The sequence below is a fragment of the Equus quagga genome, chromosome 7, assembly GCF_021613505.1.
Source record: "Equus quagga isolate Etosha38 chromosome 7, UCLA_HA_Equagga_1.0, whole genome shotgun sequence".
Taxonomy (NCBI): Eukaryota; Metazoa; Chordata; class Mammalia; order Perissodactyla; family Equidae; genus Equus; species Equus quagga.
Window position 1 is genome coordinate 128915534 of NC_060273.1, and position 12187 is coordinate 128927720.

General features: G+C 34.1%; 1 protein-coding gene across 5 annotated transcripts in view; it reads left to right on the forward strand.

Annotated features, from left to right (window-relative positions):
* Positions 1-12187, forward strand: part of AP3B1 (adaptor related protein complex 3 subunit beta 1) — a 227628-nt gene that overhangs the window by 125386 nt on the left and 90055 nt on the right. For all 5 annotated transcript variants that reach the window (XM_046666494.1, XM_046666495.1, XM_046666496.1 and 2 more), the window contains exons 16-17: positions 7486-7672; positions 8637-8767. In XM_046666494.1, the coding sequence (XP_046522450.1) occupies positions 7486-7672; positions 8637-8767 (318 nt within the window). The remainder of the gene's footprint in view (positions 1-7485; positions 7673-8636; positions 8768-12187) is intronic.

Genomic DNA, 12187 nt, shown 5'->3' on the forward strand with positions numbered 1-12187 from the left:
CAGCCAAGTTAATTGCCTGCTAAAACAAACAAACAAAAATCAATACTCTTTTAAAGAGTATAACAATGTCCAGGGTCTCTACAATATAACATTCATAATGTCCAAGATACAATTCAGGATTACTCTACCTAACAAGAACCAGGATGAGAGTTATTGTTTAATGTCTATAGAGTTTTGATTTGTGAAGATACAAATATTTCTGGAGATGTATGGTGGCGATGGTTGCACAACACTGAATATACTTAATGCCACTGAACTGCACACTTAAAAATGGTTAAACTGGTAAGTTTTATGTATATTTTACCATAATAAAAAAGAAGAGGAGGAAAGTATGATCAATTTCAAGAAAAAAAAAAACAATAGAAATCAACCCTGAGATGACCCAGATATTGGAATTTGCAGGCAAACATTTTGAAGCAGCTTTTATAACTGGTCGGTGATATAAAGGAAAATATACTCACAATGAAGGAAAAGATAACTCTCAGCAGAGAAATAGAGACTGTAAAAAACAATCAAATGTAAGTTCTAGAACTGAAAAATACAGTACCTGAAAAATCAGCATCTTGTCTACTTTAATATTATGTATTCTCCACATTTTAATGCTGTCATCAAATCCTGTCTTGCCACTTACTAGCTCCATGCTTTTGGACAAATTATATAACCCATCCAAGACTCAGTTTCCTCATCTGTAAAATAGGAATTATGATAATATAGTCAGTTCTTTGTAATACAACAAATATGTTCTAAAAAGTCATTGTGCTTTACAAAATTGCACAGTAAAAACTACAGGGATTATTAGAAAAATGGATCTAGAGGCACAGCACTCAAAAACTTCATTGGTGACACATTAAAACAAAAAAGAGAAAGAACCTAATAAAAACAGGAGCACAATATTACACGTTAAGTGGTTAAGAAATACATACATACTAAAATGAGTATAGCTCTTTACCTTGAAAAAGACCTGAGGTTTGCTGGTGGAAATGGGTGTTGGAAAGGTTGTATTTGTGAGTTAAGTGGTGGAAGGAGAGTTAGTCTGCAGTCGGATGGAAAGTTGTACCACCACATGTGGCTGACTGTGGCCCATTACTTGTGTGGTGACATGAGGCAGATGTTGATGTGGGTGTGTTTGGCTATTCCTATACAACCCAGGTCAGCCTGGTGCAGTTTTCTTGTCTTAGACTGTTATTATATGAGTATGTATCCATATATAGTGTATGTTATTGTTCTGTGGACTTTGAAATTTTGAATAAGTAGATACTCTATGTATAGTTTTGCAACTTAGTTTTTTCACGTAATACTGTGTTTTTAAAATATTGACACATGTAGATATAATTCCTTCCTTTTAATTAACTGTCTCATTTTCTGTGAGACTGGCTTCTACTTTTCCACTGTTAGCAAAGAAAGTATTTCATGAGTATCTTTAGTACTTGTATTTTCTTTGTATCATGTTTTAGACTTTCTGATTCTTAGTGACAAGTTTTCTAAATCATAGTGATGTTTTGGGAATCCTCCCTGAAGTTAAAAGCAGATTCTGTCTCGCCCTGTGATTCGAGACTTTGGAGAAATCTATCCCCGTCTCTAGCCCCTTCAATGTGACTTAGCAAACAGGGTTCAGGCTCTGTGAGTGAAACCTCTACCCCTTTCTTGGGTATTTTTCTTGGCATTAAAAACCTCAAGTAAGTATAACATATAGAGGAAGAACTTACAGAAAACTTTTCAGGTTGACAAAAATATGGATACTGTTCAATTCATGAGATTCCCTCCAAGTCACATAAAGAATCCAGTTCAGTCGTGAAGTGATGAAATGATGAGATGGCACACTAGTCCTGCTTCGATTTGCCTCTGACATAAGTTAGGAATCCTGTGTAACTTTCCTTCATTTACCAAACACATTTGCCTGGATCTTGCTCTTTAAAAGTGACCACTGTATGGCACCAATATTATTCTTTGCTATGCTAAGTGCTGAATTCTGTATACTTGTTTATATTCCTTCAACTAAAAGTATATCTAAGCTGATTTTACGACTGTACTTTAAAAGACCTTTTTTATTATTTTGTGCTGACATTAACTATTTGAAGAAAGCTATTGTTTGAGCAAATATTTACTCGCTTATTACTTGTTGGAGTATTTAGGTGAAAGTATGATGCTCATATTTTGAGACTTTTTTTACATAATGAATTCCTAAATTTTTATATAGCATTCCCCTAAATTCATTTTTCCTATATCACAATGACTTAGAGTCAATCTGAGGAGAGTATAAGTGGTGTAAATAGTATCTGGACAGCATTAGCTATCAGTTGGTGCCAGTAATGATTCCTTAAATCTAAGCAGGAAAATTAACCTGAAATCAAAATTTAATAAATAGCTATATATAAGATATTGAATTTTCTCTTAGTAACAGTACAATTGTGTTATTCTCTTTGCTCATCTTGTATAATTTTATGAATAAAGCCAATTTAGAAGTACTATTTTATGTCCCCTCTGGTCTAAAGTTGAGCCTTTGACCATATTAAAACGCCATATTGTTTACTTGACCATTGTCTACTTTCTTCATAACTGTTGTGTAGGACAGATCTAATTTATGTCTTTTGTCTCAGTGTCCCATCCTGTTTAGGATTTGTCCCAAATTTTTCATTTTTAGTGAAGTAGTGTCATTAATAGTCTCATTAAAACAAGACACAGTAAGTTTGTAGGCCTCCACATTGTGCGTCTGACCTCTGCCGTGGTTTTGCTAGGGGCGTTTAACACACAAGTGTAGTCAGCAGAGGTTTCATTTTAATATGTGAAGCATTTAAATCGGAAAGACTTTGTCTTTCTTTCTCCAACTTTTTTGAGATGCAGCGTCATCTATATTCTCCCTTTCAGAGCAGCATGCAGGGTGTGTGCTGGTAAAATGAAGTGTGATCTCACAAGGCAGTTGGGAAAAGCTAACTCCTTTGCCTTTCCAGTGGTGGTGAGATAAGTGTTTAAGTGTTTCGTGTGCTGGCAACTTGATGTATCAGCGAGCTGTGCCGTGGCCTGTGTGAAGCCTCGGTGGATGGGGCTGTCAGTGGATGGACTCAGAGGAACACATGGGAGGTTAGAGGTTGGTTGTAGGTGAGCTATGTGCAGGAGTGAGAGACAAAACAGTCCTGCTATGGATCATGAAAGAGAGTGGTCAGAACACTCGCCACAGGAGCTTTGTCATTTATTGTGTAGTGTAAATCTAAAACCTATTTATTTTATTATTTGGCAGTTCTCTTTTTATTTTGTTATAAACTCAGCAGCAATAAATCCTTAAAAATGAAAGCGTATATTTAGTGAAGGATGAAGTACTGAATTTCTGCCTCAGTTCTTAACATGCACAAAATGTTTATCAACATTTACCATCCCCCGTGAGAGTTGTAGTGCTGTCACTGACCACGCAACAGCAGAAGACGTGCGAAAATCTGCTGAAAATGGGTCAGCATCTGTTTAGAAAGTTAGGAGTTTTTTAAAGAAGCCTGTGCCTCAAGATGACAGTGAAATATACACAGGTGCAGAAGATGTTTGCATCTTTCTCTGAAATGTGATCTCATTTAGATCAAATAACTGCTTTAAATTAACTTCGTTCATTTTTTATTCCAAGTTTTCTTTTGCATATCTGAAAAATGAGGCAATATCTGTTAACGTATTGGCTCCATTAGCAGAAAAAGGACCTAAACAATGCTGATTTTTCAAATAGAAAATCAATTAATTCCAATAATAGTTTGACTTTTCTCACTCAAAGCTTTTGCACATTTGTTCTGTCAGCCCTGTAAATGGAATCAAAGTAAAGCTTTTGGAAGTTTATTCTGTCAAAAATGCTATAAATGCTGTAGTAAACTTAAGAGCCCAACATGAAAGGTAAAATTACTTGTTTTTGCCAAAAGGATGTTGTCATGGAAAAATCAATGTTCTTATTAAATTAAGAAAACTATAGAACAAATATTTTGGGAACTGGTTGTGGTGCATGCAAACCTACACTGCTTGTTCTACCAATTCAAATAAAACTGTAATGGTCAAATTTACTGATATTTGATATCTATAGTTTAACTGAACTGCTGAATTCTTGTGATGAAACTATATTGAAAAAACATACTTCAGCATGATGGCGTGCTCTCTTGTACACAACACTCTTTGCTGCATGTTACCAACAGGGTTTTAGAAATGTGATTTTTTGAAAAACTGCTTTGTAAATTAACGTAAGTCCCCTATGTTGGTGTTTTTTTTTTTTTTTTTTTGCCAGGGGGATGGGAGTAGAAGGGAGTAAAAGAACCTTCTGCATATTGGCTAGATTTTTATTCAAAATCATTTGGGAATCTTTAAAATGTTCACCAAGTAGAGTGCCAAAACCTTCAGCTTTTGAAAATTTCTGCGCATAAGCAGTTCTTGGAAACGAATCTTGCAAACTGGAAGACATTGAAATATATCCTTATAAAAACAAGGGAAGAACTGAACAAATTAAGTGGTGCGAGCTCAAGATTTATTTTAGAAGTTCTGTCATTTGCAGTATCTCAGCTATTGTGAAGACTTTTTTTGATGGAGCTCCTATTTTTAATTGGTTAAGTTTATATTTTATATTAGAATGAAATGAAATTGAGAAGACAGTTGATTTTGCAGTTTCTAAATTTGGTGAAATATTCAAAAAAAAGTATGAGTAGAGAATTATTTTAAAGTTTGTCCCATAAAATAATTATCGAAGTGTCATTGAATGGGGAAAATTGAATGGAGGGGGAAAAGTTAAATATCTGGGCTTGAAATATTTACAGATTTCAACCTAAAAGGATTGAGAATGTCCTTCATTCCACAGAATTTTCTCTGCGCTCATCAGATTGTTCAGTACTGTAAAAAAAAAAAAAGGGAGGGTGTTTTCTCCATTAAAAATAGTATGTTTGGGGCCAGCCCCATGGCCCATGGTTAAGTTCACGCGCTCCACTTCGGTGGCCCAGGGTTTCGCTGGTTCAGATCCTGGGCGCAGACATGACACCGCTCATCAGGCCATGCTGAGGCAGCGTTACACATAGCACAGCCAGGGGCACTCACAGCTGGAGTCTACAGCTGTGTGCTGAGGGGCTTTGGGGAGAAAAATAAAAAAAAAGATTGGCAACAGTTGTTAGCTCACATGCCAATCTTTAAAAAAAAAAAGTATGATCTATAGAGAAGAGTAAGCTGAAAATGTCAACAATTTCATAATTATTGATCATAATTAAAATTTTGAAGAAGATTATAGACAATCTTATTTTTTAATAAAACCCTTCAAAATAATAAGACCATGTAAGAATACATTCTTTAGGAAATACCAATGACTTGGTATTAGTGACAGGTACAGCCAAGAAACTGATTGCAGTATGTGAATGTGCAGTGAATTTTCTGCTTATGTTTCTAATGCATCATTGTGTACAGATATGTTTTTATCTTTTAGAAAAAGTTTTATTTTTGAAAAAATATTTTTAGTAGAATTTTTATAAGCTGACCAATATAATAAAACAAACTTTACAGTCAATAAATGCATATTTTAAAAATTACATACTTTTAATTATTCCCTATCTCACTCTCAATAGTGTCTGTTAATATATTGAAATAGTTTAATTTCCTAAAAAGTAATTTTGGGGTTCAAAAATATAAGCAAAATGTATCCCTTCACTAGCTCAAAAAAAAATCACTGCAATGAGGAGACATTTTCTTTCTCTGATTTAATTTAGTTGCATATTCTATAATCAAACTTTTTTTATTATTATTTTTATTTATTTATTTTTTTTTTTAGGAGGATTAGCCCTGAGGTAACATCTGCTGCCAATCCTCCTCTTTTTGCTGAGGAAGACTGGCCCTGAGCTAACATCCGTGCCCATCTTCCTCTACTTTATATGTAGGACGCCTTGCACAGCATGACTTGCCAAGTGGTGCCATGTCCACACCCGGGTTCCGAACCAGTGAACACCAGGCTGCTGAGAAGCAGAGCGTGTGAACTTAACGGCTGGGCCATCAGGCCGGCCCAAGTTGCATATTCTAAATCTCAGCACTCAAGTGGGCTTTAGAATTAAGCTAGTTGTCAATTCTCACTCTGCATTTGAGAAAAATAATAGTTAGGTGTATTTCCCAGGTTATCCCAGCAAGTTAGTTACGCAGTCCGGTATACCACACATCCTTTTAAACTCTATTCCTCATTTGGTAAATATTTTGCTAATTATCTTTAAAAATGAATCGAAAGATTTTCCTTATGTGTAGTTGAACTAGTGTAGTCTAGTAATTAGTGAATAGCAGTTGTTAACCAAATTCAGAATAGTTCTGTTAACATTTTCACTTAGGTTTTTGTAGTTCTACTTTATTCCAACTAGGTTAATGCTTTTTAAATACTTTGTTATTGAAAGAAGGTTGCTTTCTATGCAAATCAATTATCTTAGCCAATTATTATTGTAAAAGAGTTGACCACACCGTTCCTGTACTTTGACTTATTGTTCTAGAATTGCCTTTGGCTCTGCCTGAATTGATTTCATTTTGTATCCGTTTCAATGTCTATAAAATGTTCTAATGTAGATATTTATTTTATTCCATATATTATGAATCCTATTTAATTTATAGTTGTATGTGTTAACCTTCTAAATTAAAATTGTGCTTTTTCAATAAAATAACTGGAGTTTAAAATACAAACATATTTTGTTAACATTTCAATTTTAGTTTAATTATTATTAAAATTATCTCAATATATGTTAATGTAGTACATTTAAAAATTGACTTAGAAAATCTTATTACAGTGTAAAAGCTACTATAATAAGTTGTTCCCTTACATAAATAAATAAATGACCAATATTACTAGAGGCTATAAGCAGCATGGGAAAAAAAAATGGATGGAGTCTTTTATCCTAGTTTTTAGAGGGCATCAGCAGCTTGCTTTTATGAAAAAGTAACAGCTAAATGCACTGCAAATAATTTGCAGTAATCCAGTTCAGTGATTCATGTGTCTGCTTTAATGGGTCATAATTCAGGGTGAAGTAACGGAGTGCAGTCAGAGTGCACACTCTGCTTATGCCAGGGACAGTATCTCTTCATAAAGCACACCTCAGGAGAAGCCGCTTGCCAGCCGCCTAATACTCTCTGATGTTTTGATGTCCTGCATATTTTTCCGATTAAGTTTTGAGTGCCATGTTTTTAGTTGTATTTCCACATTCATTATTCTCACGTAGACCCTTCAGCGGGTTTGCCATATATGATTATTTTTTTAATGATGCCTTTCTTTCCACTCCAGCAGTTTAATAATCTAGCACATGGCTGCTTCTCAGTGCTCAGCATTCACCTCCCCAATACTGAAGAGGACATGTGCTTTGGCTTCAAAATTCCATTTGCAGCGTTAGAAATGCATATTCCCTCTGGAACAACATTTGTTTGACATAACCATTCATTTTTATTACCTCTTTAAATATGTTTATCCAGAGTTATCAATAATCATAAATAACTGTATTCTCATCTTGTTCTGTTTTTTTCCAACAGACAAAATTGCTTACCCAGTACATATTAAATCTCGGCAAGTATGATCAAAACTACGACATCAGAGACCGTACAAGATTTATTAGGCAGCTTATTGTTCCGAATGAGAAGAGTGGAGCTCTAAGTAAATATGCCAAAAAAATATTCCTAGCACAAAAACCCGCACCACTGCTGGAGTCTCCTTTTAAAGGTATTATTATCAGAATATAACTGCAAAATATATGTTATCTAAAAAATTATGACAATATGTCCCATTCCTGACATGTTTAAAATTTATCTCTTAGAAAATATAAATGATTAGCGTATATAAATATATCAGTGTGTGCTTTCTACTCATTCATCCATTCTCCAGAGCAAGCTTTATATTAAAGTGTATATTTTTATAGACCTTATTTACCTAAATAATTTCAATCTTTTGATTTTATTTTTGTTCTCCCTAAGCAGTTTAGCTGAACAACAAATAAAAACTGTGTTGTTCTCAGACGTTGACTTCATTTCTCTTTTAAATAGATAGCTGTATTTAACAAGGAATGTAATTCATCTTAATAGTTGTTATCAATTAAATATTATATATACCCTAACACAAACTTTTTAGAAAGAATTATTTCATAAAAATATCCCTTTATGTTTGATTTTGTTTTTCACAAATGGAAATTGACTTATTTTTACCAGCTTTTTAAAAGGAGTAATTATTTTATCAGCTTAACAAGTAACCAGTATAGTTGAAATCGAATGATTATATACCTTAGTTTTCATGTCGTTTCTTGTTTAATTGTTGTAAACCAATAAAAAGCAGTTCAATTTTGTAGTAAAACTATTAAAATTCTGGCTGTGTTTGTGCCAAGACATGTATATGGATTGTTTAACTGTGCTGTCATTCTTAATATTCACAGTAAAGTAATTTTTAGAGAAGCTACATTTCAAAGCAACACCTCTAAACACACTGACTGATTAGCTTTTTTATTGACCATTATGGGGAGATTATTGTAATCTATGGACTGAAATCAGTTTTTTGACCTATGAAGAGCTTCCTAGTTTATATTTATTCCTTGACATTTGAGGCGATGTGCCAATTACCTCGAGCTCTGATGAGGGTTGTTCTCTGTTACGTACGACGCATATTGTTTGTTTTATATTTTCCTCCATTTTAATAGATAGGGATCATTTCCAGCTTGGCACTTTATCGCATACTCTCAACGCTAAAGCTGCTGGGTACCTGGAGTTATCTAATTGGCCAGAGGTGGCGCCCGACCCGTCAGTGCGAAATGTAGAAGTGATAGACTTGGTAAGTTGACCTTTCTGAAATTAATTTTGTCAAGCCGTGGGAGATTCTAGAACAACTATTGTTTAATATAAAACCTTTTTTGGAAGATTGAGAATTGAAAATTGTTCCTGTATTTCTAAATGTAATGTGTTGGATGTGTCTCACTATTATGGGAACTAAACATTGTAGTATTACTATGCCATTGGACGTGTACTGTTCCTTTGCTTCAAGGAAATAGAGAATTGAATTCTCTGCATCGGTGCCACCCACATTTGTGGTACTGCATTTCTATCTGTGTAGATTCAATTTCTAGGGTACTTAGTTTCATAGGATTGAGCTTTTTCTATTACATTTAGAGATTTGTAAGCTTCCTGTCAATATTTTTCTATGTAATTTTTGCTGTTCTTTTCCAGAAAAACCGTACAAAGTGTTCTTCTGGATTTTCTGGTGGACCTGTTTTAAGTGAAGGCTACACATAAATAGGGAGCATTGTCTACCAAAAATGTCCTTAGACAGGGTCACAATTAAAATGAATAATACATTGCTTTCACATTAAAAACAGAAAACTCTATATAAATCTAGAGAAGTAGTATATCAACAAGAAAAGTTGAGAGGGGTCTTCTGATTGTCTTTAGAGATTGATTATGTGAAATATATTCAGTACTTTTTTAAATAGAATTAATTAAAAAAACAATTAGATATTACATTCTGGATGCTTTTTTGGTAGAAAAGAGATATTGAACTAGGATCCAGATAACCAGAGTTCTTTACCACTAATTCCTATGGGAAAGTCAGTTAACCTCCTTGCCTATTAGCTTTTCCATATACAATGGAAGAAAATCTTTATTACTTTAAATAGAAGAATTTCTATAATGGGCGTAGCCATGTAATTTGATCCTCTTAAGAAATATGTTTCTCCTAACTGCTCAAACTTATCCTGGCTTTTGGAGCATGGCCGGAAGCAATAATAACTAACGAATGGCTTCATTTAGCAAACTCTGGCAGTGTACTTTGATAATGCTTCTCAAACATTGTCTTGTTTAAACCTCATAATGATTATAAGTGATAGTTACTGTTATTCCCATTTTGCAGATAAGGAAGCTGAGGTTCAGAGAACCTGAGTAAATTGCCCAAGGTCACACAGCTAGTAGGTGATGGAACTCGGATTCCAACACCAGATCTGTCTGAATCCGTTGTTCATGCTCTTTGTTATTGCATTTTATTATGGAACATGAGGAGAGGAAGTTTGAGCTTGTTTGCAGATCTGTACTATCCTTAGTACTCAGCACCATCATTTTCATGTTGTGACAAATTATCTCTATTTAGAGATGATTTTTTAAAATGTGAAAGTTATTAAAACTAATCGCATATCTCTTTCTCCTTGCAAATAATTTTGTTGATTTTCGCTCAAATCTACATACTCTTAAGTACTCTTCAAAAAGATTGGCTTGTTTGTGGAACTTTTGGTCAGATGCTGGAATACAAAGAGAATGTTCTTTGTTGTGATTCTTTCCCCAGATGTACTCTCTCTCCTAATTTCTTATTATGCCTGTTGGTTGTTTTTATGGTTCCGTCCTTTTTCATTATTGGGTACATAATGTTTTGGCCCCAGTAGAACCATCCTTTTATCCTCCCACCACGTCCACCCTGCCCCTCCTCCTTGCTGCCCCATTCCACCAAAAGACATAAAATAAAAATAGTTTATCTTCTCAGAAATTGAGAGCAATGCTACGCAATTTAATTTGTTCTCAGCAGTACCCTTATATTGGCTGATAGATTGGTTGGCTGGCTGGCTTCTTCCATTTTCATGTGCTCTTTTAAGCATTAACTACCTTATAGGGACAGTACTTAAATAACCTATTTTCTTATGTTCATTTCACCTGTCTAGTTCAACAGAGACAAATTGATTTCTTTTTCATTTTGCTGACTACCTTCTGGAAATTAATAATTGTTAACTTATTATGGAGAATAATTATAACTGATGGAACCCAGTTGAGGAAAACTGTCACTATCCATTGATGCCATGCAGAAAATAATTTCAATCTATTGGTCTCTGGACATACTGGCTTAGAATTATACCATAAGAGATACAATTAAATATAAAAATAATGTACATAGTTTTATTATCTAATGCATCTTCAACAGTGCAGAAAGTCGTGTTCATACAGCCTTTCTGGCCTCTCCCTGTACCTCACCCCCCTCCAAAGTCACATTAATGTGTTTCATGTACATAATACACTGTGTTATCCTAGTTTTACTATAAAGTGATCTTACAGGGTCCCATCTCATTACTATGAAATATAACTTAGTAAGAAAAATGGCCTTGGTTTAGATAATCTGATATTTTAATCAAAACAACAGGAAACCTGGTCATATTGACACTAGAAGTCACTTTGAATTACACACTACCATTTCCAGGATATCAGATATAATGTGTGTTTATATTATGATAGCAATAAGTTTTGGAGATCCTTTAGAATCTTTTTTGCTTAGTTTTAGAAAATCCTTTTCTCCTCAGATGCAGAAAGACTATCTTTTGCATATCAAGGGTATTTTGCTTTATAAACACATCTACTATCAATATTTTCTCCCTCATAGGAGCTTTCAAATTAGTGTTTCACTATTCTTTTCCTCTTCGTTGCCCTGTTATTCTTTTGTTTAGAATTATGTAATTATCATAGTGATAAAAGACCATAACAAAAATTAAAATATTTTTATTGTTAGTCTTTGCCTTTTGAAACCTAAAACTCCATGAATAGAGTCCATGGCCATGTCAAGAGAATTTGCCCCTTTGAACATAGAAGCCTAATTTTCCTTATTGATTTAGTGTTAGTTACTCTGAAAGCCATAGTGTGGTTAAGTAATTATTTCCGTGCAGTCATCTGACATAGTTTTTATCAGACGTCAGAAAAATATATTTGTTTAGATGTAAGAAAAATATGAACTTCAGTATCTACTAAGTATAAGAGAACTTGGTTTATAGAATACTAGCTTTATTCATATTTGGAGGGCAGAGCATTTAAAATTTATATAAAAGGAAAGCAGTCCTGCTGATCTTATGTAAGTATCTTATTCAAATATATTCACCTAACTTTTACTCATTTTTATATTATTGTCTAGATAGCAATTTTCCAGGTTACTGAAGCTTATCTTCTTAAGCAACATACATTAAGCCCTGAAGCCCTCTAGACCGGTGGTTTTCAACCCTAGCTGCACACTGTAATCGTGGAGATCTTTAAACAAAACAAACCTATGTCAGGCCTGCACCACACCAATTAAATCAGAATCTTAGGAGGGGAATCCCAGGCATTATCTTTTTAGTATTAGTATTTTTATTGTTTGTATTTGTATTTTAAAAAATATTCTCAGGAGATTCTGACGTGCATCCCGTGCTGAGAACCATTCTTGAGTAAGAACCTCCGTCATGCGGTAAATTCCTTT